We start from the raw sequence: 27,277 nt of genomic DNA on the forward strand, positions 1-27,277 counted from the left end.
GCTGTTTGATCTTCTCTCGCGGAAAGTGATGGGACGGGAGGTGGAAAGGTTGTGGCGTGGCAGGAGGCATGGGTCCATTCTTGTAGGAAGATCCAGTTCCTTTCTCGAGGGGCGGTCTTCGACCTGCCTGGATTGGGACCACTGTTTCCTGCGTCCGGCTGCAGCTGCTGTCGGGAGCTCTTGATCGGGCCTTCGGGGTCACACCCAGTCGGCTCATGCTGACCGCACCCCTGTGTGATTTTGTTTACCGTTTCTGGTGATTGGGCTCCTCCAAAAATAAATGTGGGCAGGGCTGTCTTTGAGATGATCGGATTACGTTTAGATAAATAAGGGCATCCTCAAGTCAGGTGACTGACTCGTTCAGCCCAGTCGGTTACCAGACCAGAATGTTCATTTAGTCAACTGGTGCTCTGAGGGCTCTGGACAGGAGGGCCTTCCTCACGCACAGCATTGTGTCTTTCTTCCACCACCCGAGTGCCCTTCTCCTTCTGTCTCTGATGAAACGCTCTTGGCCTTCAAAATCCAGCTTGAATTTTACCTGCTTGTGACACCTTCCCTGGTCTACTCACCCATTCGGCTGCCGCTCCGGCCGGAGTCTTTCTGTAGTTCGGTTATAACATTCTCATGGCGTCGTCTGATTATTTCTCTCTCCGTGACTAAACCGTGCATTTTGGAAAGATGGGACCTGTATCTCTGCGTCTTTCTCTGGCCAGCTCCAAGAGTGCTGTTTGACATAGGCTAGGTATTCTGTGAAGCCGTTTGCTCGGTGAACACACAGATGGAAGGGTGGCCCATTCCTTCAGCTTGCTACTGCGGAGTCAGAATGACTTAGGAACGGAAACTCTCCAACAGCAGCAGAACCAGGAGCGTTCTAGCCTTCTGGAGCTTTATTGCTAAATACGCATTTGGTCATTCCTTTCCTTGCTGAAGCACTTACCAAATTTTAAGTGTCTGAGAGATAGTATGTAGAATAAATAGACGAGGGATGCTAGGAATACAGGCTAACGGAGTTTCACAGACATTGAAGGAGGGAGCACATGTTTGGGTAAGGAATTAGGCAAAAGCCTACCTTCAGTCGGAACCTCTTGAAAGGGAAATTGTGGCACTAAATGTCTGGAGTTTGTTCTCCAGAACTTAGGAAACAGGATGTTAGTTCAGATCTGTTTTATTTTCTTTAGCTTGCTTACTGAAAATTAATGCTTTCTTACACAGATGGAAACCAGAGAAATTTATGCTCAGAGGCAGCTTCTACTAAAAGATATAGATTTGCTAAGAGGCAGAGAAGCGGAGCTGAAGCAACGAATGGAAGCTTTTGAATTGTGAGTAACGTGGATTTGTTTCGCATATTCAGAATGAATGAGATTTTAAAGAACTCAATAGGTGTCTTAATAGTCCGATGCTAATTGCCAAGTTTTTGGATGTAAAAGTGACAACACCTGGTTTTAAAAGGCACAAGAGAAACAAAGACTAGGGTTTCATTTATGAAATATTAGACATGAGGGTGAAAGCAGAATGAGACACCATCATCGGGCTACAGTAAGACCAGACACATAATTTGAAGAAGCTAATGATGCTTTGACAAATCCCATGTTTATCATTTACCGGCCGTTATTCAGCTCTCATAGTTGCACGCGCACATAGCCGCTGAACCCCAGACACCCAGACCTTCACCTTTACCTGCTCTGCTGTCAAAAAAAAAAAAAAAAAAAAAGGAAATATGGTAGCTCTGACTCTTGAGTGGTACTGGGTGAAACTGTCTCTCCTGGTGTTGTGTTACTTTTCTAAGTGCTTATGGATATATCAGCCTTCAGATCTTACCTGGGATTAATACCAGGCTCACCAGTCTGTAGTTGGTGGAATAAGCTTTCTTTCCCATTTGGGATCTTGACATCATAGATACTCCAGGAGTCCGATTTTATTTAAGTTTCTTTCCATCTTCATTAATGTTTTTTCATTCTCATAGGCTCTGTCATTTTATTTCTTCTCTCTGCCTTTCTTACTCTCCTTTTCGCGGTACGGAAGTGGCACATGGATAATGAGAGAGAAAAGTAAAGGGACAAAATGTATGCAGATTATTGGTTACATAATCATGATTATATTATCATTTCCTTACCTCCACCTCCCCGACTCCTCCCGTCTAAGCGTGTTAAACTAAAGTGGATTTAATGCACCTTTGCCTTCCAGATTAGCCAGCAGAGGGAGCTCTAACACAAAGGATTTATCCTTTGCTTGCAACAGGCGGTGTTCATAGGTCTCACTGTGGTCTGGTCTAAGTACCTGTGAACCTGATTCTTGGCTCCAGAGTTGGTTTTGTGGGTGATGGGGGGGTGTCTCACCATGAAAAGCACTCCATTCTCCGGCTTTGGAGGTTCTGAAGCACCCATCTATCGTTTCCTCTTTCTTTTGACACTCTTCGACATTCAGTTGATGGATTATTAAATGCCAAAAACGAATCTTCTACCTATAATTCTTATGGGCTCATCAATTAAGTCTCACAGTTAGAAATAATATTCTGGAAAAAATAAGCATTTAAGTACACTAGAGTTTGGGTTGTAGCTTTGTGACTAAAAACATCACTCTTTCATCCCTAAATTGATGATGGCCATCGATTCGCTGGAACCTCTTTTTGAGTGTAGTAAGAGACCACTTTGATCTTAGTACATTCACCCTCCCCATAGCCAGGAGCCACTGGATAATTCATTCCACCTGCTAGTTGATGAACTAAGTCAGTTCATTAAGTAGACAGAGGAACTAAAACACAGGTGATTTTTTTTCCCCTTAAATTTGTTACTTCAGAAATTGTGGTTTTCTTATTTGCTTTCTCTGTTTTTGCTAATTTCAGGGCTCAGAGGCTGGAAGAGGAAAAAAATAAAGGCATAGCTGACGCACTTAGGAAGAAGGAGCTGAGTATAAAGGACATTGAGGAGAGCTATGACCAGAAGCTCAAGAACGAACTTCTCAAGTAATTGCTTGGCACTGCTAAAGGAATCCTGTGTTCCATTAAGTTGCTAGAAACACAGCAACACTGACGGAATAGATAAGATGGGCAGTTTATGCCAACATTTGGTGTTTAAAAAAATGCACGTTTTCATTGGTAGTCATGCCTTTCCCATGAATGTTTAAGATGGGTTTAAAAAGGTACAGAGAATGGCATCCTCTGCTCATTCTTACTCGTAGCTTCTCTGACACTGACTGGAGGCTTAGGGTTTGCTTCAGTTTTTAGGGCACATTAGGACTTGCTCGGTTTTCACGGCTGAGCAGCTGCAAAGTCGGAAGTACGATCGCTTTCCGTTCTCACCTCATGCTGGCACGAAGATGGGGATAGGCCACGATTTCGCCCGTGGCCTTCTTCCTGGGTACAGCGTTTGTCACTGAACGTGTGCCCAGTATTCCTTCAAGGTTCTGCCAAGTCTGAATCCAGAAAAAGGGTTAGCTCTGTGAAGTAAAACACAGCATAGAAGAGGAGAAGATGGACAGATGTGGTCCCCGGGGCTTTCCTGTAGCCTGCGTTTTGTGTTCCGGTGAATAGTGTCTTCGTGCAAAGACATTAAGCCCGTATGGTGGCTTTCCCTCCCGTGTGGCAGGGCAGCTGGCGTGCACCGAGTGCTCTCTTAGTACTAAGTGCGTGTGGACTGAAGCGATGGCTCCGCTCAGCTCCTCTGGCCATGTCTTGGTCATTGGCCTCTTTAGAATTTTTGAGAGAGAGAGAGGATGAGAGAGGGAGGGTACAAGCAGGGAGGAGGGTTAGAGAGAGAGGGAGAAGCAGACTCATGGCTGAGCAGGGAGCCCGATGTCAGGCTCCATCCCAGGACGCGAGCTCACGACCTAAGCTGCAGGCAGACGCTTAACTGACTGAATGATGTAGGTGCCCCCCACTGGCCTCACCTTATTGCCTTGCCCGTAATTTGTCATGGGTATTCCACTCTGTAGTTTCTGGAGGTTATTCTTTAAAAGAATTCTGTTGAAAAGTAGCACCTTTTCATTGTATCAGTTTTGAAATGATGAGTCTCATCTATGTATTATGTCTGCTCCTCTAACATACCAGTGAGCACTGAAGTAAATCTAGTTGTTACACACATTTTTCTTCCCTTATTCCTCACAGTTTGCTAGCTTTGCCCAGCCATGGATAGAGTGAACTGTTTGGTATCGCTTGTTGGGCTTTGGGTGTCCTCGGATGACTTTCGCAGGTGTTGAAGTTGGTAGAATATCACAGGATTGCTTCTCCTTCCTTTCTCTGGCCTCTGAACCAGAAAGTCAGCTGGTAACGGCTGGTGGAGGTGGCTGAAGCCCCATGAGCTGTGCCTTGGGTATCTCTAATTCAGGTCTAATGCCGTTGGCAGTTGGCTCTCAATACTGTGCTCCACCTTGAAGGGCAAAAGTGCGTATCTTAGAGGGGGGAGAAAGGATAGGTGAATTGGATTGCAAGTGACGGACTTGGTTATCATTTGGGATCTAGAGTGTCACGAACACTGTATGTTGACCTTAATTTACTACCTCGTGTCAGTCGAGACCAACTGAGAAATAATTGCTCTCAGTAACCTCACAACAACATCGGGACCCTTGATTTTTGTGTGATTAAGTTTTGGGACCTGATTAACAGGATCACAGCCGGGTTTTATGGACCTTCTATGTTCAGATCCCTGGCTTTTGTCTTGAGAGAGCCTGAGGTTTACTTTACCTGTTGTCACCTTGGGGTCCCCGGTGCCGTAGATAAGCTCATGTGTTGATGGCAGTCTGTCCAGGAAAGCGACCAGGAGCTCATTTTTGGTTCTTCTGATTGGCAGGTATCAACTTGAACTAAAGGACGACTATATCACCAGAGCTAACAGGCTGATTGAAGAGGAAAGGAAGAATAAAGGTGACTCTGGGGGCAAGCTGTATTTTTCAGCACTGATATAGGCTATTAGCTTTCCTAGTTGGGCCTCTTTTGTATCCTAAAAAAGACAGAGTTAACACATCCTTGTTACTACAAAAGTTACATGTTTTTTGTTATCTTAATTTCACAAAATAAAAAAATACTCTTACTACATTTTTGTGAACCTTAGTGTTCAACCTTTTGTATATTCACAAAGGTCAGTGATTTATCAGCAGGATTTTATCCAACTTGATTTCAGTGTATTTTGATAAATGTGATTGTCAAGAAGGTGGCGGCAACTTATTGACATCCCTTAAATGCCACTCTTAACCATGAAAGAGACTTCATTTCTTCCTAAGGAAAATTTTGACTTCCCTGTCCCTGTGACCTAGTTTCTTATTTCTTTTACTTCTAGTGTATTTTTCTGTTTCGTGATATTTTCACATGATCGATAACCTCTTAAACTCTTGTAGACATTAGCACGAAACTAGGACAGTTGGATAATTTTTCAGTGTTTGAGGTATTTTGCATTTTAATATATGGGTAGCAGGAGGGCATTTGCTGCATATTTGACAGCTGCAGCTAACATCCCATCACCTATTGCGTAACAGGGCTTATTTCATGCTTGCCTGCTGATTTTTATTTATTTATTTATTTTTTGGCCCTGACGTCTGCTTATTTAGATAATGAAATAGTAGTCATTAGAGCTGATCTATGGGCCATAAATTACTAAATGATTTTATATTCACTAGGAAAACATGATGATGTTAATTGGTTGGCTCTTTCTTTCAGAAAAAGCTATACATTTGCAAGAGGAGCTCACAGCTATTAATTCAAAAAAGGAAGAACTTAATCGTTCAATAAATCGTGTCAAAGAGCTTGAGGTAATTGTTAAGCCTGTTGTTTTGAAACAGACATTAAGACAATGTATGAAACTTCAATTTTAGTCATACGTAATTTATCTTCATTTATCGTCTTGATGTGTTTGGACTGTTTATTCCGTGACTTGGTTGAGCCCTTAGTTGCATCTGGAAAATGGGGTAATGATCAGCAGCACTAGCTTTGCAGGACAGGGTTGTACCCAGTAGCAGCTGGATGAACTTGCCCCTGCCCCAGCGCTAGGGCAAAAAATGACTTGTACTGCGGGAGCTGGGGTCTCGTCGCGGAGAACGAGGCTTCTGTCAAGGGGCCTTAATTCAGTCGTGACGCCCAGCTCTGGGCGGCCCGCCAGCTTTCACGGAGGCAACCCTGTAAAGTCACCGTTCACGTACCAGTTTTTCTGTTTCAATTGCAGCTTGAGTTAGAGTCTGTCAGAGCCCGGTCTTTGGCAGTAACCAAGCAGAACCATCTGCTGAATGCAAAGGTGAAAGAGATGAGTGACTATTCGCTCCTGAAAGAAGGGAAACTGGAGCTTCAGGCACAAAATAAATTACTTAAACAACAACTCGAAGAGACTAGAAGTGAAAACGTGCGTCTCCTAAACCGTAGGTCTTTTTTTTTTTTTTTTTTTTTTTTACTTGGCATGGCTTTGTAATTGTTATTAGCTTGGTATTCTGAAAGCGCTTTGTCCTGTCAGGGAAGCTTCGATTGGGAAGACTTTATAACATTAAGATTCTCGAATCGAAGTTAGTTTTTGCTTGCTGCTGCGTAGTCGTGGCACTAAGACACAAGAGGGTCCCCGGCTCCCCTTGCCCGCTGAACCCTCCAGACTGCTGGTGTCCGGCCAGTGGGGACACGATCAAGCGCTTGGAAGGAGGGAAGAGCGAGGTCGAGGTGATCGTGGTCCCTTCTCCATCTCCTCCTTGCGGAGGAGCCCTGGGCTGGCCCTGGGCCTCAGCAAAGTGAGATCCCTGACGCTTCACCAGCGCCCTGTGCCTGCTCGCTCTGTCCGGCTCTGGGAGTGCCTCCCTTCCCGACCCTCCAGGCCTGAGGACTGGTGACCGCATGGCCGCAGTCCCAGCTCAGGGAACTGCACCACCCTTTGTGGCTGCCCCGTGTAAGTGTCTCTTTATTAAAGGGTCTTCTGATGGCCCGTACTGGGAACACCATCTGCTTTCTTTCTGGACCCTGAGTGCCGCTAACAGAGGCACAGGTTGCATTGGACCTAGGGACTGTCGCTGGCAGGCTTTGACACAGAGCATTCTTTCTGTGCTTCTGTGCATAGTAGAGGAGGGAGGTGGCCATTCACGTTCAGTTGAGGCTTTGAAGGAATTCTGGTACTGGGAGCGGGACTCTGAAGAGTGGTGGAGTCTGCAGTTACGTGCATTAAATTCTTCTGTTCTGAAATTGGTGATTCGGGATTGCTCTTGGACCATTTAGTAAAACTAATGTTAATTGTGTGCATACAAAGAAGGGGCAAAACCATCTTAAAGCCTCTTTAGCTGCTTTTGTGAAGGGAAATGAGAAAACTTCAGGTTGGTGATGACCAGGCTTTTTTACCTTCATAGGTATAGCTCAGCCATCTCCTGAGCTGGTGGTTTTTCAGAAAGAACTCAAGAAAGCAGAAGACGCTATCGCATTTGAGCATAAGGAGTTCGAAAGCCACAAGCAGGCTTTGCAGAAACAGCTGCAGAGTGAAGTGAGTATTGCTCTGGGCTTATCCGGGTGTCAGGGCGGTGCACTTTGTGGGTGTGTAAACTCGGTGTGTGTCACACCAGCATAAATCAGATCTACTTTAACATAAGAAATTCCCCCATATGCTAATCATTCCCCCAGTGTTCTTTCTCATCTGAGAAAATTCTTGAGTGATTGTGACATTATATTCATAATAGTGATACAATCAAGAGGAAAGTAAACTCCCCTACACACGTGGTTTTCCAAGTCCTGATGGTGCCCATTGTTCAAAGTATCCCTTGAGCCTCACCCTGCGACTTAATACTATCTGTCTCCTGTCCTGGAGTAGCTGCTGTGTGAGACGAGTAAAGAAGGAACTAGAAAACTTGTTAGTGTGTTCTGTGGTTTCATAGGTATAAACCTGCTCAGAATTGGCAAAAAAGAGAAAGAATAAGCCAGAGGAGAGAATTGGTCCTTTTGAAATAAACTGTGATTTGTCTTATGTTCATTTCTTTTCCTTCCCTAAATCTTTTCAGATCGAACATTCTGCACAGCTGAAGGCCCAGATACTTGATTATGACGACTCCGTAAAGAGGTTAACTATACAGGTTGCCGATTTGAAATTGCAACTGAAGCAAACCCAGACAGGTCAAAGACATTTTTAACACGTGTGTGTGTGTGTGTGTGTAAAGCTTCTGATGTTTGTGAAAGTGTAATGATGATTACTCAGTGAATTTTTAGTAATTCTCATAGCAGGGGAAGAGTTATAGAAATATGTGCCAGCTGAGAAGTAAAACTTCTGTTTCAGGACTAGCAACCAGGTCCTCCGCTATAGTGACTTGCTTTCACAGATGCCCCGTGACTCAGGAGAGGTGTGGTAGTGACACAGAGATCCCCAGATTCATCCCGAACCTAGGCTTTCCTTTTTTGTTTGTGACCCTGCCGCAGAGACCAGTTGACTGTTCCCTGGTGTGACGTGTCCCTGGGCAGATGTGTACTCGTGTGCGAGAAGCAGGGCAGTCAGAAAAACAAGCACCACTGTGAGCGGAGTCCACAAGCGCTCCTTGTTTCGGGTTCCCGTTGTGAAGTCCGTTCTCTGACCCTGGGCACACTCCCTTGAACTTCCTTGGGCCTCAGTGTCCTCACTGTGTAATAGGGCTAGGAGTGGCGCTGGGCCGTGTGGATGAAAATGAAGCGAGATGGGTGGCAGTACGGGGCCTGGGACACACATGACACCGAGGGGATGGTTGCTGCTGTCATTTTCTTACTCCAGTTTCACTGCTGTGCATGACGTCCGCCCCTTCCTACTTCGTAACGGGGACGCCGAAGCTTCCGCACCTTCTTTCGCCGCTTGCAGGCGCAAAGCGGGTTCCTCCGTGTTACCGGTGGGCCCGCTTTCTCGCTTCTTTGTTCCGAAACCCCCTCCATCCCATTCGCACTCTGTCCTGGTTAGGCCCTTGTTCCCTTCTACCCACACAGGTTTTCCCTTTACTCATTTCTACTCTTGCCTGCTCTTCACTGTCTCTCCATAATTCTGTTCGCCGCACTGCCCACAGCTGGAACTCTGGTGACCTCATATCAGGAAAAATACTTCAAGAAGGTAGAACCTTTTGAACCCCCGCGTTGCACATTGCGAGCCTCTGTCCGGCGGCGTCCTCAAGGAGGCGTTGCAGGAGAGGTAGTGGTCCTGAGTGCCGGTTTTGCCCTGGGCAGTGCCAGTGGCTCTCCACCTTGCTCACCGTGTGAGCCAGCCTCAGTAGTCTCTGCCCTCCATCCGTAAAATGGGAGCAGTGAGCGTTCTTAGCCTACAGCGTTGTCATGACTGCATGTCCTCCTTCCCTTATTGGAAACTCAGGCCGTGGGCTGTGGCTTGTGGATTTTGCCATGGCCCTGGGGGTTCTGCGTAGCATCCTGCAGTGAAACACAGTAATTACTTCGTAATCAAATGGATGAATATTCATGCTAAGTAGAATAAGTGAAGATTGTAAATGTGTTTATATTGGTTCAGGTCAAGCTTTTCAACCAAATCAGTTGGGCTTTGCCAGCAAATATATTAGGAATGTATTTTCAGTTTTCAGAGCTTTTTAGATTTCACAATTGTGTGTAATGGATTGTGAAGTAATATCATGCATAATGAAAGGTACATATAATCTTTTGATAAATGTTAATAATTACCGTCATGATTGCAGCTTCAGAAACTAATGTGGAAGCTTGTCCTTAATACCGCCTTTCGTTTTTGAAAAATCATGATCTTGATCTATTTTAATTCTCTTCTCTGCCTTTTCCCGTCCTTTCTCACGTGGTCTTCTTGTAACCCGCAGCGCTCGAGAACGAAGTGTACCACAAGCCCAAGCAGTCTCTGATCGAGCAGTCCGTCAGCAGACTACTGAGTGGCAAGACGGCGGTGCCTTGTGATGTGGATGTAGGCAGGGATTTCTTTAAAAATCTCGACCAGGAAAGGCCGATGGTGGTTATACCAAGGATCATAAGTTACCCAAATGCAAGCACAGAGAGCAGTTCCCGCGATTCTGACCTTGAGTTTGTAGCCAATACCAAGGCCAGGATGAAAGAGCTAGAGCAAGAGACCGAACGTTTGGAGAAAGCTTTCCAAGATTACCATCGAAGAGTTAGTCAACTCCCTGCTAAAAGCTCTTTAGCAGCCAAGAGCCCACCACCCCTGCACTTGCTAGGAACACTCCAGAGCATCCATTCGAGTTCATCCCAAAGACGCACTTGTGCCGAGGACAGAGTTGTCTCTGAGCAGCCTCCTGTGGGCACCCCCGAAGAGGACAAGAGCAGCACCTCGGACGCGTGGGCGGGCAGCGTGGCTTCGCGGCCACACAGGGGCACCGCCTCCAGACGCCTCTCCTCCACTCCCGTTCCCAAAGCAAAAAGGAACCTCAATGGTGAAATGTATCTGGAAGGTGAGCGGCTGCCGGGAGGTTTGCGGGAAGCTCTGGGTTTGCTCTCGTCCTCGGAAGGCCTCTTACCCGAGTCCAAGTGCAGCCTGCCCGAGATGGCAGGAAGGAGCAGGAGCCGAGCCTGGGGTCGTCTGAGCCCCAGCACTGGTGTCCTCTCTCTTGACCTGCCTTTCCTGGTTAATAGGGGCATCCCCCTTAAGTTGCGGGGTTGCTGTGGGCAGTGGTGGGGTAGTGTCCTTTTCTAGCAGTTTCCTGGGCGTGCAGACATGTGCAGAGCGACAGTGGCTTTCCCTTTACCGCTGGTTAGTTGGGTACATTTTATTGTTCCTACTGTAGTTTCATTTAGGGGCTTGAATTGTTCGTTAGTTTGGTGAGATCACTTAGGCGTCATACACAGCTATTCACAAGGATAGTAGAACTCATTGTCAGAGTAATAGAACTGTTTGGAGACCATGTTGCTGTCTTCTCCTTGCAATTCTTAAAGTCAAGCCTTCTGCTCCTTAGGTCTGGGCCGATCCCATGCGGCTGACCCCAGTCCTTGCCCCGACAGAACGCCCCGGCCTTCATCTGCTGAGTCCAGGCACAGCGCTGCCCTCCACCCGCTGCCCAGCCCTCCAGAGCAGGCCAGGTAATACCACCTTCCGCTGGGCCTCAGCTGAGTCTGCTGAGCTGCTCGGGGTCTCACCCTGGACTTGCTGGGCTTTCCTGTGGCAGTATAGAAGCGGTAGTCAGGTTGTAAGATGACGTGTGATCTTTGGGAATGATCTAAATTACCTGGGCTGGGGGTGGGGAGGAACATTCTTTTTAGTAAAGAAGTGATTTCTATTTGTTTGCTAAACTTGGCACGTAGGATCTACACTCTGCTATCAGTAAACAGCTTCGTACTTCAGAATAGACCCGGTTGGGCACCTGGGTGGCTCAGTTGGTTGAGAGACTGCCTTCAGCTCAGGTCATGATCCCGGACTTCCGGGATCGAGTCCCGCATCGGGCTCCCAGCTCCTTGGGGAGTCTGCTTCTCCCTCTGACCTTCTCCTCTCTCATGCTCTCTCTCACTCATTCTCTCTCAAATAAATAAAATCTTTAAGAAAAAAAAAAAAGAATAGACCCGGTTAACGGAGATAAAACAAATGGACCAAATCTGCGAAAACAAATTCAGTTTAAACTTAAAAACAATTTCACACATCACTAAAAAGTCATATAAAAATATTTTGGCATTTAAATATAAACAAACAAGGTTCCAGTCTTTTTTTGTACTTGAGCATAGTTGACAGACAATGTTACATTCATTTCAGGTATAGAGCGTAGTGAGTGGACTGCTCACGTTACGCTCTGCTCCCCACAGTTGGAGCTCGGCCTGTCACCGTACAACACTGCTGTGTTACAACACTGGCCCTTGACCGTATTCCCTGTGCTGTGCCTTCTATTCCCATGGCATGTTCATTTCATACGTGGAAACCTGTACCTCCCCGTCCCCTTCACCCATTTTGCTCATCCCCCTACCCCCTTCCCTCTGGCAACCATCATTTTGTTCGTTTTGTATTTATAGGTCTGATTCTGCTTTTTCTTTGTTTATTCATTTTTTAAGAGATTTTATTTATTCATTGTAGGGAGAGTGCACTTGAGTGGTGGGGGGGGGCAGAGGGAGAGAGACTCTCAGGCAAACTCTGCGCTGAGCGTGGAGCCCAACATAGGGCTCCGTCTCACAACTGTGGGATCGTGGCCTGTGCCGAAATCAAGAGTTGGGTGCTTAACCGACTGAGCCAGCCAGTGGCCTGTTTGTTCGTTTGTTTTTCAGACTCTACATGTAAGTGAAATTACGTGGTATTTGTCTGTCTCAGTCTGATTTATGTCGCTTAGCATAATACTCAGAACTATGCGTGTTGTTGCAAGTGGCAAAAATCTCATCCTTTTTTATGGCTGAGTAATACCCCGTTAGGTAGCTATGTATGCACCACATTTTCTTCACCATTCATCAGTTGTGGACACTTGGGTGGCTTCCATATCTTGGCTGTTTTAAATAATGCTGCTGTAAGCATAAGGGTGCGCGTATCTTTTGAGATTAGTGCGTTCCTTTTCTTTGCATAAGTACCCAGTAGTGAAATTACTGGATCATATGGTATTTCTGTTTTTAATTTTTTTTTAAAGATTTTATTTATCTATTTGACAGATCACAAGTAGGCAGAGAGGCAGGCAGAGAGAGAGGGAGAAGCAGGTTCCCCTGTGAGCAGAGAGACCGATGCGGGGCTCAATCCTAGGACCCTGAGACCATGACCTGAGCTGAAGGCAGAGGCTTAACCCACTGAGCCACCCAGGCGCCCTGTTTCTAATTTTTTGAGGAACCTTCATAATGTCCACAGTGGCTGCACCAGTTTGCATTCCCACCAGCAGTGCACGAAGGTTCCTTCTCCACATCATCACCGACACCGGCTGCTTCTTGTCCTTCTGGTTATAGCCATTCTTTTTTTTTTTTTTTTTTTTAAAGATTTTATTTATTTATTTGACAGACAGAGATCACAAGTAGGCAGAGAGGTAGGCAGAGAGAGAGAGAGGAAGAGAAGCAGGCTTCCTGCCGAGCAGAGAGCCCGATGCAGAGCTCGATCCCAGGACCCCAGGATCATGTCCCGAGCCGAAGGCAGAGGCTTTAACCCACTGAGCCACCCAGGCGTCCCTGGTTATAGCCATTCTGACAGGTGTCAGGTGATACCTCATTGTGGCTTTAATTTGCATTTCCCTGATGAGTGATGTTGAGCCTCTTTCCACATGTCTGTTGGTTTTCTGTGGGTCTTCTCTGGGAAAATATCTATTCAGGTTCTCTGGCCATTTTTGTCATTTTATTTGTGTTTTTGGTGTTGAGTTGTGTAAGTTCTTTACATATTTTAGATATTAGCCTTTTATGGGATATATCATTTACAAAAATCTCCCATTCAGTAGGTTGTTTTTTTGTTTTGTGATGCTTTCTGTTTGCTGTCCAAAAGCTGTTTATTTTGATGTAGTCCCAACAGTTTAATTTTGTTTTGTTTCTCTTGTGTCAGGAGACCTGTCTAGGAAAATGTTGCTAAGGCTGATATCAGAGACATTACTGCCTGTGCTCTCTTCTAGGATTTCTATGGGTTCAGGTCTCCCATTTAGGTCTTTAACCCTTTTGAGTTGATTTGTTGGGGGGGGAGGTAAGGAAGTGGTCTAGTTCCATTGTTTTGCATGTAGCTGTCCAGTTGTCCCAAGACCATTTGTTGGAGAGACTGTCCTTTCCCCATTGTGTATTCTTACCTCCTTTGTTGTTAATTGACCATATTAGTGTGGGTTTCTTTCTGGGCTCTCTGTTCTGTTCCCATTGATCTATGTGTCTGGTTTTGTGCCAGTACCATACTGTTGTGATTATTACAGCTTTGTAGTATATCTTGAAATCTGGGCTTGTGCTACCTCCCACTTTGTTTTTCCTCAAGATTACTTTGGCTGTTTGGGGATCTTTTGTGGTCCTATACACATTTTAGTATTACTATTTGTTCTAGCGCTGTGAAAAATGCCTTTGGTATTTTGATAGGGATTGCACTGAATTTGTCAGTTGCTTTGGGTAGCAGGGACATTTTAACATTATTTCTTCCAATCCGTGAGCATGGAATATCTTGCCATTTGTGTCATCTTCAATTTCTTCCATCAGTGTTTTACAGCTTTCAGAGTACAGGTCTTTCAGCTCCTTAGTTCATTTTTTTTTTTTTTTAAGATTTATTTATTTATTTATTTGACAGACCGAGATCACAAGTAGGCAGAGAGGCAGGCAGAGAGAGAGAGAGGGGAAACCAGGCTCCCCGCTGAGCAGAGAGCCTGATGTGGGGCTCGATCCCAGGACTCTGGGATCATGACCTGAGCCGAAGGCAGAGGCTTTAACCCACTGAGCCACCCAGGCACCCCTCCTTAGTTATGTTTATTTCTAGGTGTTATTTTTTGGTGCAATTGTAAATGAAATTGATTTCTTAATTTCTTTTTCTGCTACTTTGTTATCATTCTGTGGAAATGCAGCCCATTTCCGGGTATGAATTTTCTAGCCGCGACTTCCCTGAATCCATGCATTCTAATAGTTGTTTGGTGGAGTCTTTGGGATTTTTTATGTTTAGAATCATGTCATCTGCAGATGGTGACAGTTTGGTTCTTTCTTTCCAATATGGATGCCTTGTATTTCTTGTCCGATGGCTGTGGCTAGGACTTTCAGTACTGTGTTGAATAAAAGTGGCAAGAGTGGACATCTTGTCTAGTTCCTGATCGTATAAGGTTCCAGTTTATTGATCATTGAAATAAATTCCAGGCAGTGGGTCCTGGGGTGCGATTGGTAAAGCAGGAGGCAGTGGGCGTGTTGAGCTCAGCAGTGGGTTGCCCAGTCTGGAATTTGAGTCACACAGAGGACCCCTGTTTGTTCCTGGTCCCCATGGCTGGAGCCGCTGGCTCCTGAGTTCTGGGCTCCGGTCTGGGCTTCAGCGTATTGACTCCGTTACACTGTGCAGAGTCGAAAACTGCCACATGTGCCTGTTACGATCCGAACGCCTGTAATGGTGTTTTATACCATTCTTTGTCGTAATAAAGCCAGGAGGAAAGCTGAGTTAGGGCCCTTTGACGCACATGGGCTTGTAGTATAACCTCTTCAGCTGACATGTGCTGAGGGTGTGCAGAATTCGGGTTTCTCAAAAATGCTTTCTGGTTCTTGAGAAAGTTAACTCGTCATAGGAGCACTGTGGTAATGGTGGTAATGCCTGTCTTGTGGCGTGTGGTGGCCTGAGGGGTCACCGAGCCAGAGGCTTAGAGGGACGCCTGGTGCGCGGTAGGTGCCCCCGGCAGCCCAGCTCTTATTTTCCAAGAGCCCAGGAACAGCTGCTTTCCGAAAGCATTTTCTTGAGTCCCAAAGGGTTTTCATCGCCTTGTGCTCTTGGATTTTATATTCCTACAACTTGACGCTCTTGACTTTTATTCTTCCATTCTAGTCTTTGTCAAAGACAAATGGAGCTTCAGGACAAAAGTGAATTTTCAAATCCGGCCAAGCTTCCTCTTAAGGACAATGAGGAATTTGAATCATCTTTCGAATGTAAGTTCAAATACGAGTACTGGTTTTTATAAGCTCAAAATGGAGAAAGCTTAGTTTTGGTGAAACATACTCATTGTCATGAAGAGCAGAGAAGTTACAGATTATGACATTTTTATTTTGTGATAAAACCACAAATACAGATATATTGCCTCATCTTTACATCACGAAGATTTTCAGGGCTGCATTCTGAGTTCCATTAAGCATTTCAGGGTAGCTCACAATGTCAGAGTTGGAGCTGAGCCTGTAAGTGAGTCCTTAACTCAGTTTACCAAGTTTGGGATTGCCTCAGATTTAAAATAAGTGATTTTCAAGAATTCTTCTTTCCCTTTTATGGAACATGAGTATGCCGTTACTTTTATTGATCCCATTGACTGCCTAAGATTTAGAAAGCCCAATTTTAAAATTCAAGAATGGAGGTAAAATAATATAAGCTTGTAAGTCTGGAATTGGTATCCTGGCTGTGGCCATGCCCCGGAGCCCAGTGCGGAAGGGTAAGTGGGACAGAGCCATAGCGCGGCTCATGCCCGCAGTTCTTTCCAGCTTGGCAGTCTTTATATTTCTGCGCAACCTGCCATTTTGCTTCATGAGCCTCATGGCCAGTGTGCAAGTATCAGGTTTTGAACATTTAAATGATAAGGCTTAGTAAGCTTTTTAAAATTCTTGTGACTAAGTTTGTTAAATCACTGATTTCAAGTAGAATTCAAGTGATTCATCCGCAAGCCAGGTGAATTCTTTCCCTTGGTAGATTTTCGTATTAGGGAACCAATGAGATTTTATAAAGGAATCTAATTCTCGAAAGCAGAACAACACTGGGAGAAGTGAGTACCATGGTCAGGCGGCTCCGATGCAGACTTCTAGAGTTCTCTAGGCAAAGAGCTGGCCCTGTTGCCTGGGCCAAAATTCGAGCGCTTCACTGTGAGTTCTCCCTACACTGCGCTACGCTCCCTTCTCCTGCCCTCACTGTGGAGGACTCATGGGACGCTTGTTTGCACCTCGTGTAGATGCAGGGAGCGCGGCAAGGCAGTTGGAAGCGGATGGCCTCCATCCCGCCGGCGACATGCCTCACGCGGATGCCGCCGCGGCAGCCAGACCTGTGTCCTGTCACTACCCGAGTAAGTTTTCCTCTGTTTTAATGAACAAAGTAGATTAACGAATTAGTAGTGCTGAATCTTACTGTGTTTTCTATTCCTCCATGCCTTAAGAAAGTAGGACAAGCGAAACCTTGATATATTTCAGTCTACAGAAAAGCTGGTGACGTTTCAGGGAAACTGGCCATGAGGTTTGTCTTTCCTCTTGCCTCCTCCAGCTGACCCACTCCCTCCCCAGCGTGGAAGAAAGGTGTAGTGGGGAGCTTGGGGCTTTGCTCCAGGGCTCAGCCAACAGCCAGGTCCTTTTCTCCTTGGACCGAAGTGTTGAAGCTTCAGAGTTGGAAGGAAATGCCTCGAGTAAAACTGGCTACTGGTCCTTTCCAAACACGGGGAGAACATCCTCCCCAAAACGTCCACAGAGCCTGTTACAACCAGTTTCTTGGTTTGAGACACGGCTGGGAATGTGAGCAGTCGCTGACGGAGGCATGAGACTTGGAAAGGGTTGATTTTTGCCAATTCCAGAGTAAATGATGCTAGAGATTCATTGAGCCTTTTCTCTGCTGGGCACTTTCCTCATGGCTGGGCAGACAGCAGTATACCAGCCCAGGCCCCTGCTTCCTGGAGCTTCTAGTAGGAGAGTCAGGAAGTCGTCAGGCCATAGAGGACCTCCGGTGGGATAGATAACCGATAGGGACCGTGGCACCCGAGAGCGGGTCTGATGGGCAGACATTTGGCCAAGATCTGAGTGAGGAGGGAAGAACAACAACGCGATGGAATAAGGGAAAGCAACTGAGCAGACCGGTGTTCCGTTTCGGACACACAACGTAGATTAGAGTAAATGGCTTTTTAAATGACTGTTAAGTAGTGTGGTTCCGTTGCAATCATTGAGAAAGTCGCTTACATTGTTGTTTGACTTCTTTATCTGGAGTGCACAGGGAGACGCAAAGGCCCCAGGCTCAATACCTTTGTGCCAGTGGGAACGCTTCTTTTCTTTGTTCTTAAGGTCCAGGGCGGTTTCATTGTGCCTGGGCAGCTACAAAGTACACCTCCCAGGGAAGAAGCAGCCCTTTTCATCTGTTTAAATTAGCTCGCAAACAGCATTCTCATTCTGGGGTTGCTGCTCCGTGTGAGAGTCTGGTGCGTCGGGGAGTAACCCGCGTTCCCCCAGCAGGCAGGAGGCTGCGTCGCTGCTTAGGGAAGTGGTCGGTGCCTCCTCCGCTCTTAGAATTTCATGACCAGGATTGAGAGAGTATTGTTGCTTCTGTCCTATTAGTAAAACTAACTTTTTGCTAGTGACTTAGGACAGGGCATGGCTGTGAGGTTTGAAGTCCCATGGTGAACCTGTGCGCTTACCGTTGCTTAGCAGTGCTGGGGAAGGTTGAGGTTAGAGGCCGGGGCTGGAGGAGAAGGTCAGCACAGCCATCTGTGGACTTGAAGTTGAATTCAGCATGTGAGGCATGGGGGCCTGTGTCGCAAGCTGAGGGAACAACCGATGAAAATACGGTCCTTGGCCGGAAGGAATACAAGTAGAGAAGACCGATGCCTGTGGGTTGTGACAAGGCAGGTACAAAGTGTGTGTGTGAACATGGTGCTGGAGGAGCCAGGTGTGACTTTAGGAGTAAGGAGGACCCCACCCAGGAAGTGGCATTTAAGTGGGGGCTTGCGTGGCAGGTAAGGTTGTGGGGGAGGGAGGGAGCACCTCAGGTTAGGGAGGCCGTGAAAGCAAGGGCGTGGCGCGAGGCCAGTGCGGCTGTACTCGGCGGATGGTGGGCGTGCCGCTCGGTGGATGGCAGGTCTCGAATGTGAAGGTTACGGTGATAGAGGAAGTCTGGAAAGAAAACAGATTGTCAGCCTGAACCGCTATGGGTTTGGACTCCCCCAGAGCAGACAGTGTGCGGAGCAGATCCAGGAAGTGACGCGCGCTCACGTGGTGAAGGTGGGTTGCCTGCAGGCAAAGAGACCAGCGTCGCGGAGAGTACTAACTAGGTGGTGGCAGCCCCTGGTAAATGGAGCCAACGCCCCTCAGTGCAGCAGGAGGAGGGGCCTGTGAGCCCTGCTGGCCGAGTGGACAGAGCATGGGAAGAGCATGGGGAAGGAGGCATGCTCTGTGATTAAGCATGATTACGGAATCCTCCGCAGGAATGAGGAGTCCAGGAAGGGAGCCAGGGCTGTGGGATCTCCAAGTGTTGATGGCAGGAAGCCTGTTAGAAGCCAGGGCGTGAGGAAACAGAGAGGTCGGGCCTAGAGAAGGAGGTGTGGGAAGGGTCGGGGATCAGCCTGGAGGAGGTGGCAGTGAGCTGGCTCTGGCGGGGAGGGGGCGGTAGAGCGTGGTGGCGGCGTCCTCTCTGCGGCAGGAGAGATGGGATGCCTGCACGGGAGCGAGGGGAAGAGCTGGGGAAGTGCTGGGGAAGAGAAGAGGGGCTGACGGCTAACTCTGAGTCCTAAAGCTGGGGGCAGGCTCCTAACCAGAGGCACAGCTTGCCTTGGGAAGGGCGGAAGTGAGCAAAGAGCATAAGAAGCTTCGATTGGGGGGGCCGTGGGAGGCAGTTAGAGTCCTCATCTGAAGGGTGACCGGTCTTCATCTTAGCAAAGTAAAAGGCAGGTGCAGGGCTGGGAGTGGGTTTGGGGGCTTGAAGATGGAGCAGGCCAGGAGTCCATGAGAAACCACGCGGAGTCTTCCTGGGCCTTGGCAAGGGCCCCTGCAAAGCAGTCGTGCGTATAGTTGAAAAATCCGATGCCGGAAACTACGTACCCTTGTACGCTTTCTTTTCTGTCCCGTTAGGCGTGGATCAGAAACAAATGGGAGAACAGAAGGAAGAAGAAGAAGTGTGGGAAGAGCATGTGAAAGAACGCAGGCAGAGAGAAGAGAGAAGGCAGAGGGAGCGGCAAGAAGCCTTAGAAAGGGAACGAAGAGAACTAGAAAAACTGGATCAAGAGCGGGTAATGCTGAGTACACACAAATTCTCTATGCTGCTTTTCCTCTGGTGCGCCTCCCGTAAGTACTTCGCTCCCCGGGACATGAGTCCTTAATGTGTCCCGAAGTCACAGGAGTGGCAGGTAACTTTGTTTGGTTTGGGATTTCTTTTACCATACATTATTGCAGTGTTACTGACTATGTTCCCTACGGAGTACTCCAGATTACTGTGACTTATACTTTTTATGACTGAAAGTTTGTACCTCTTAATCCCCTTTATCTATTTCCCCCACTCCCTACCCCCTCCTCCCTGGCAACCACCAGTTTGTTGTCTGTATTTGAGTTTGGGTGTTTTGCGTTTGTTGTTTCTTTATTCGTTTGTTTTGTTCTCTAGATTCCACACATAAGTGAAATCATATGGTATTTGTCTGCGTCTGACTTATTTCACGCAGCATAATAGTCTCTGGGTCCGTCGTGTTGTCACAGATGGCAAGACCCCATCCTTTTCCTTTCTGTGGCTGAGCACTAGTTCATCGCGTGTACAGCCCCTCTCCACCCACTCCCCCAGGCGCGGACACTCGGGCTGCTTCCCTCTCTTGGCCGTTGTGACTATGCTGCGTAGACATCGGGGTGCGTGTATCTTTTCAGATTACTGTTTCCGTTTTCTTTGGGTAAATATCCAGTAGTGGAGTTACTGGATCATAGGGTTATTCTGCTTTTAATATTTGAGGAACCTCCATACTGTTTCCGCAGCGGCTGCACCCGTTTGCGTGCCCACCAGCAGGGCACAAGGGTTCCTCTTTTCTCCACATCCTCACCGACAGTTGCTGTCGATTGTCTCTTTGGCTTTAGCCGTTCTGACAGGTGAGGTGAGAGCTCACTGTGGTTTGGATTTGCATTTCCCTGATGATGAGTGATGCTGGGCATCTCTTCATGTGTCAGTTGGCCATCTGGATGTGTCTTTGGAGAAATGTCTATTCAGGTCCTCTGCCCGCTTTTAATTGGATCGTTTGGGTTTTTTGGTGTTGTGTAAGTTCTTTATATATTTTGGGTATTAACCTCTCATTGCATATGTCGTTTGCAAATATCTTCTCCCATTCAGTTTGTTTTTCTTCGTTCTGTTGATGGTTTCCTTCGCTGTGCTGAAGCATTTTATCTTGATGTGGTCCCAGTAGGTTTTTGTTTGTGTTTGGTTTTTGTTGCTGTTGTTTTGGGGGGGGGGGTTTCCTTTGCTTTTGTTGCCCTTGCCTCAGAAGACATATCTAGAAAAATGTTGCTAAGGCCAATGTCAGAGAAGTTACTGCTGGTGCTCTCTTGTAGGATTTCTGTGGTTTCGGGTTGCACATTTAGGTCTTTCATCCATTTTGAGCTCATTTTTGTTTAAGGAAGTGGCCCAGTTTTCCCAGCATCACTTACTGAAGACACTGTCTTTTGCCTGTTGTATATTCTTGCCTCCTTTGTTGTAGTCAGTCGACCATATAAGCATGGGTGTATTTCTGGGCTCTCTATTCTGTTCCAGTGATCTATGTGTCTGTTTTTGTGCCTGTACTATACTGTTTGGATTACTATAGCTTTGGTAGTATATCTTGAAATCTGACGTTGTGATACCTCCAGCTTTGTTCTTTTTCAAGATGGCTTTGGCTATTTGGGTCTTTTGAGGTGCCATGCAAATTTTAGTTATTACTAAGTTTAGTATTAAAAGCCTGCGGTAGGCATCCCGGTCTTCTTTGCTTAAGAGCACTGAGAAAGCCTGTGTGTAACATAGACCTTAGGAGTTCAGCAGCAACGGGGAGCTTTTGCAAGCTCGTTCTCGTGCATTCTCATCTGGTCCTGGAAACAAGCCGTAAAGAAGGTGGGCTTGGCTTTGCTCTAGGTCTTCCCTTTTTAAATGGGTTTTAAAGAAGACATCCAATGTCAGTTAGCTGGAACTAGGGTAACTCTGCGGAGGTGACTGCTGGTCAGCAGTGGCTTTCAGGGGCCCCCCTGCTCTCCTCCTTCCTCTGGTTCTCTTCTGGCCTTCTTGGTCCTGCTTCTGGTCCCAGGCACATGGGTTACTCTGGCCACTTCACATACCTGCTGAGTCTTACCAGAATTTATCTTCCATATGGATGTTCCTTGGACTCCTGGTTCATCTGGCGTAAAGCACAGGACACTTGAGGCAAATTAATGCCTTCCTTCATTGAGATGACCTGTTTGTCCCCCTTTGATAGCAATGACTTCAACAAAAACCAGTTCTTTGGCATGCAGGTGGTACTTACAGGACCAAGATTATATTATTGTGCCCTTTTAAACACTTATAGGTTGTTTTAATGTGTTTGTGTATTTCCTGTGTTGGCACCTGTAATTCCACAGAGGATGATTGAAGAGTCCTTGAAGATTGAAATGGAAAAAGAAATCAGTGTTGAGGAAATGAAAGGCCAGTCCGTTTGTGGTGAAAATCCTTTGGAGAAATACATGAAAATTATTCAGCAGGATCAAGACCAGGAGACGGCAGAAAAGGTGCTGATGCTGTGGACCGGCCTTCTGTGGAGGGGGCTGCCAAGATGCTTTCGTTTGTTCCAAAACTGTAGGACCCAGATCTGCCTTCTCCATTGGAGCCCAAAAGGTGGAAGCATAGAAAACCCGCAGTTCAGATAGAGCCCTGAGTCTTTTTGATACATGAGACTCTTGACAAAATTTCCTCGCTTTGCCTGGGTGAAGATTGACGAGGTTTTGATTTGTCATATTTTATAAAAGTTTAGGATGTCTATCATTTTAAGAACAAGAAAGACCATAATGAAGGTCTATTCGTGAACAATGAATGCCTGAGTACTGTCCGAAGCCCTGGTGTTTTATTTCCGTCACACCGTGGGTGTTGAGAATGGGTACCAGATAGGTTTTTTGGATGTGCTTGCTGAATTTCATGTCTAAAAGTCACCTCTTTCTTAGACTTTTGAATTGCATCTATATCTCAGACTAGTCCTGAGAGAAATCAGAGTGTTGAATAAGATTGATACATACGTAATTTCAGAATTCTTTTTCCCTCTTTGTGTCAGAGTTCGAAGAAAGTTGGCAGAGAAGCCTCAGAAGTGGACACGCTGCCATCTAGCGACAAAGACGAAAGGTATGGTTTCCTCAGTGCGGTGTTCCTACACAAACCATTACGTTGCCGGTGTTGGCCAAGGGAAATGTTCAGATATTTGAGTCTCCCTGTGAGAAATTAGTGAAACAATCAAAATTAAGGACTTCAAAAAGATAAATCTGTTTCATTTTTTAATTTGTGAAATTGCTTCCGAGAGAAATTTTAAACGAGGACGGAAACCCTACAGAGAAAGAATGCGAACATTATAAGGATCCCTGAATAAACTCGACAAGAATTTAATAAATTAAAATTGTTTTTATCTTTCCCTAATTTAGTTTCACGGGCTTTTCTCACGAAGAAACAGATGACTTTTGGTAACCATGTTTGCTGTCCAACATCTTACCCATATAATATAACTAATGGCCTATGAATTCTTTGTAACAAGACAAAATTCTCAATAAAAATTTTATGTGTAATCCTATACGATTCTGTTTTTCATAATTTTGTTTGGTTTCATGGTGTATAAACCAGAAATCATCTAGTCAGGTAACACCTCTTTAGAATTTTTCCTTTTCAGGCTTTGCATGACCCTAGAACGGGGGTTTTTTCCCCCCCATTTTTGTCATAGGTTGTATTTACTTGAAAAACTCTTGGTCAAATTCCAGGCCTATATTTTGGAAGTTTCAGCTGCGTTCCTTTCCTCTCCAGAGTTGGGCTACCCACTGTCCACTAGGAGTCTCATCTTCCCCAACACTCTCCGTCTGATCTGTCCCTGAAAATAAGGACACGGGTCTTTCCATCCCAGGTGTTAGAAATAATACAGTATCACTTCTGGTCTTTACTTCTCACATCTTTTTCTTGAAAATGAACACAACCCCTTCTTAGATGATGATAAAAAGTAACATTTACTGAGCACTCTGTGTATCAGGTACAATTTTAAACCTTTATATGTATTAATTCTTATATCATCCATATGAAGCATGTGTATTCTGACCACCCACATTTTACAGGTGAAGAAACACAAGGCACAAGGAGTTTCGTAGCTCCATCGTGGTCTCACAGCCATCAGGTAGCAGAGCCAGGATGTATACACCCCTCCCCCTGCTTGTGCACATGCTCTCTCGCAAATAAATAAACACAATCTTAAAAAAAGTTCAGTTCCTTTGCCCATTTTTTAAATTGCATTGTGTTTTGCTATTAAGTCATATGAGTTCTTTCTATATTTTGGATATTAACCCTTTATCAGATACACAGTTTGCAAATAGTTTTCTTCCACGTGGACAGGTTGCCTTTTTATTTGTTGATGGTGCCCTTTGTTGTACAGAAGATTTTTAATTTGATGTTTTGTTTTGTTTTGTCTTGTTTTGAAGAGTCTGAGAAGAATTAGAGTTGATTCTTTAGGAAGTGTTTAGTAGGATTCACCAGTGAACCCATCTGGTCCAGGCTTTTCTGTGGGGGAGAGTTTTGATCACTGATTTGATCTTCTTACTACTAATTGGCCTCTTCAGATTTTCTTTTCTGTGTGTGTGTGTGTGTGTGTGTGTGTGTGTACAGATTTTATTCATCTGAGAGAGAGCATGAGTGTGAGCTGCGGGGGGTGCGGCAGGGGCGATGGGGCAGAGGGAGAGTCAGTCTCCCTGCCGAGCAGGGAGCTGGACCTGGGCCTCTGTCCCAGGACCCCAGGATCATAACCTGAGCTGAAGGTAGACACTTAACCGACTGAGCCACCCAGAAGTCCTGGTCTCTTCAGATTTTTCTATTCATGGCTCAGTTTTGGTAAGTTGTAGGTTTGTAGGAATTTATCCATTTCTGCTAGGTCGTCTGGTTTGTTGGCATATAATTGCACATAATAATACTTGTGTGGTATCAGTTGTAATGTCTTCTATCATTTGTACTTTTAATTGAGTCCTCTTTTTTCCCCCCCTTAGTTAATCTAGCCAAAGGTTTTGTTTATCTTTTCAAAAAACCAAGGTGTTACTTCCATTGATCTTTTCTGCTGTTTTTTTAGTCTCTAGTTCATTTACTTCTGCTCTGATCTTTGTATTTCCTTCCTTCTGCTAGTTTTGGGCTTAGTTTTTCTTTTTGTAGTTCCTTGAGATTTTTTTTTTCTAAAGATTTTATTTATGTATTTGACAGACAGAGATCACAAGTAGGCGGAGAGGCAGGCAGAGAGGGGGAAGCAGGCTCCCTGCTGAGCAGAGACCTGATGCGGGGCTCGATCCCGGGACCCTGAGATCATGACCTGAGCCGAAGACAGAGGCTTAACCCATTGAGCCACCCAGGAGTTCTTTCTTATTTCTTAGTGTAGGTATTTACTGCTGTCAACTTTTTTCTTAGAAGAGCATTAGTGGCATCCCATAAGGGTTGGTATGTTATATTTCCCTTTTCATTTGTCTTAAGAGATTTTTTTATTTCTCTTTCTTTGACCCATTTGTTGGTCAAGAACATGTTGTTTAATTTCTATGTATTTGTGTATTTTCCAGCTTTATTCTTATAATTGATTTCTAGTTTTATACCACTGTGGTTGATACGATTTCAGTCTCCTTAAATTTCTTGACTTATTTTGTGGCCTAACTGTATGATCTATCCTGGAGAATGTTCCGTGCATGCTTGAGAAGAATGTGTAGTCTGCTCCTGTTGGATGTGTGAAAATTAATAAAGGGAAATCTTACTTAGAATGGTGTTGGGAAGCCCTATCAGGGGAGCTCTCCCCCACATGAATTTTCTGTCACAGCTTACTTCATTCCTATGCCAGAAAAAGTTCACTCGATTGCTCCAGCAGGGGAAGGAAGATTTTCTAGCCCAGCAACAGCCTAGCCAATGAGAAACAGTTCAGACAGTAAGTAACCATCAGCACCCTCAGTTTCGTTCAAAGCAGCCCCCGCCAACTTCCTCTTTTTTCTCTATAAAGTAACATTTCTCTCCGTTGTTCTGCAGACTCTGCCTATGGTTTGCTTGCGTGTTCGGAATTGTCATTCCTCTGCTATTCCTGAAGAAACTCATTTTACTGGTAACATAACTTGCTATTTTATTTTTAAAGTTCATGTTACTTGGTGCTCAAAAGTGGGATCTGAAGGAGATGCACGCCTGCGGAAATAACAAGCCTCGGAACCGTGTGTGGTACCCACTCGAGCCCTCCGTGCTCCCTGCTTCCCTGACTCGTCTTTTTTCTTTCCGTTGGGTAAATCTCCTCCCAGATTCAAGCTCCCTCCCTTGGTTGAGCTGTCTGACTTTATGTGGCATCTGGTTTGGTTTTTATGAAGGCACCCCTCCCCCGACCTGGTGAGCACTCTTTTGGTTCGCTGCGCCTTCTTGGTAATTGACCCGTCCTGTTCCGAAGGGGGAAACCCACGATCCCCGGTGTTTCAGAACAGCTTTTAGAAAACAGGGTCCCTTGAAGGTAAGACACTTTAGGGACTCTAAAGGCAAGATGGGTTTGCCCTAGTCCTTGGACCAGGCTCTTGGCCTTTGTGGAAAAATAGGCAAACTTTTGGATAATTTGGAATTGTAGTGGCCATTCTCGGAAACTTCGACTTAGATAAATCCACCTTAAGGGGTACCCTTATAAAGAGAGGATCCCAACCCTCTCAGAGACAATGGGATGCCTTCTTTGGTATGCAGAAGCTTTTGAACAACAAAATGATTTTTAAAAACATCTCTAAAAAGGATTCTTAACAGCATGCAAATAGAAGGCAAAGCAAACATCGGCCATAAGCAGGTAACCTTTCCTTGATCTGTCTGCCCGAAACCTAACTTGGATGCAGCTGTTCTTTGAGTTTTGTACTTGAGACATGGTTAAGGTTAAGGTTTTTGTTTTTTTATTTTATTTTTTAAAAACGATTTTTATTTATTTGACAGAGTACAAGCAGGGGGAGCAGGAGAGGGAGAAGCAGACTCCCCACTGAGCAGGGTGCCTGATGTGGGGGCTTGATCTGGGGATCCCGGAATCATGACCTGAGCTAAAGGCAGAAGCCCAACCAACTGAGCCACCCAAGTGCCACTGTTTTTATTTTTTTTTTAAACAAAAGCTCTTAAGTACTCTGTGTTTGTCTGTTTATATATGTCTCCATATGTCTGTATTTTTCTATTTACAGGTAGTGCTGCCAAAATTAATTTGTAGAGAGCTCCATTTAATTGGCTTAAAGAAAAACAAGTGCATATATAAATTAAGTAAATTAACCCAGATGTCTCTTGGGTTCACATGTTCCCGGATAACCAGTAAATAAAAGCTAATTTGTTGATTTAATGAAGACAAACATGTCTTAGAATTATCAACATTGACTATAATGCAGACATAGAACTTTTATTCTACCTGGGTTTATTAGTCAATATTTATGCTATCTCTATTGCAAAATCTGTCAGCAAGAAAATTTGCTTAAGATGGTGGCTGGCATTGTCTACTATCATGAAGTTTTCGTGAGTGACCTAAATATGTGGGAACAACATGACTAGATGAATGAAATGAGATAAGAGTTTTTAGGTGTAGTAATTATGTTTTTATGGCTTGTGTGGTTAAAAATAGCTTCCCCAGATCTTTTTGGGTAACTCTAAATTTGAAGAGTTTTGCTGAGTTAAGTTAAATGATGGAATTTCTTTAGGTATCTGGGTAATTTTTTAAACAAGATAAAATACTAAAACAGTAATGAACATAGATGATCCATTTTTGGCTTCTTATTACAGAGAAACTAAAGGTATTTGGGTCTATTAGCAAACACACTTTATGCCACTCTGAGAAGCTGTTCTATGAGAAAAACGCACGGTTCTAAAAATGATAAAATGTATTTATAAATTTGCTAGTCCGTAATTGCTTACAT

At 45.3% G+C, this 27,277-nt stretch overlaps 1 protein-coding gene across 8 annotated transcripts in view; it reads left to right on the forward strand.

The window, feature by feature from the left end:
• Nucleotides 1–22,942, forward strand: part of OFD1 (OFD1 centriole and centriolar satellite protein) — a 54,318-nt gene extending 31,376 nt beyond the window's left edge. For 6 of the 8 annotated variants that reach the window (XM_080794811.1, XM_080794815.1, XM_080794814.1 and 3 more), the window contains 15 exons: nt 1,213–1,319; nt 2,843–2,962; nt 4,785–4,858; nt 5,648–5,739; nt 6,150–6,339; nt 7,303–7,433; nt 7,945–8,056; nt 9,730–10,332; nt 10,834–10,957; nt 15,300–15,400; nt 16,402–16,512; nt 19,271–19,428; nt 21,755–21,901; nt 22,438–22,505; nt 22,799–22,942. In XM_080794811.1, the coding sequence (XP_080650937.1) occupies nt 1,213–1,319; nt 2,843–2,962; nt 4,785–4,858; nt 5,648–5,739; nt 6,150–6,339; nt 7,303–7,433; nt 7,945–8,056; nt 9,730–10,332; nt 10,834–10,957; nt 15,300–15,400; nt 16,402–16,512; nt 19,271–19,428; nt 21,755–21,901; nt 22,438–22,505; nt 22,799–22,841 (2,181 nt within the window). In that variant the 3' untranslated portion in view covers nt 22,842–22,942. Of the gene's footprint in view, nt 1–1,212; nt 1,320–2,842; nt 2,963–4,784; nt 4,859–5,647; nt 5,740–6,149; nt 6,340–7,302; nt 7,434–7,944; nt 8,057–9,729; nt 10,333–10,833; nt 10,958–15,299; nt 15,417–16,401; nt 16,513–19,270; nt 19,429–21,754; nt 21,902–22,437; nt 22,506–22,798 lie in introns of all 8 variants that reach the window. The other 2 variants (XR_013966282.1, XM_080794817.1) reach the window with 2 other exon arrangements.
• The last annotated feature ends 4,335 nt before the right edge of the window (nt 22,943–27,277 follow it).

The sequence above is a fragment of the Martes martes genome, assembly GCF_963455335.1.
Source record: "Martes martes genome assembly, chromosome: X".
NCBI classification, from domain to species: domain Eukaryota; kingdom Metazoa; phylum Chordata; class Mammalia; order Carnivora; family Mustelidae; genus Martes; species Martes martes.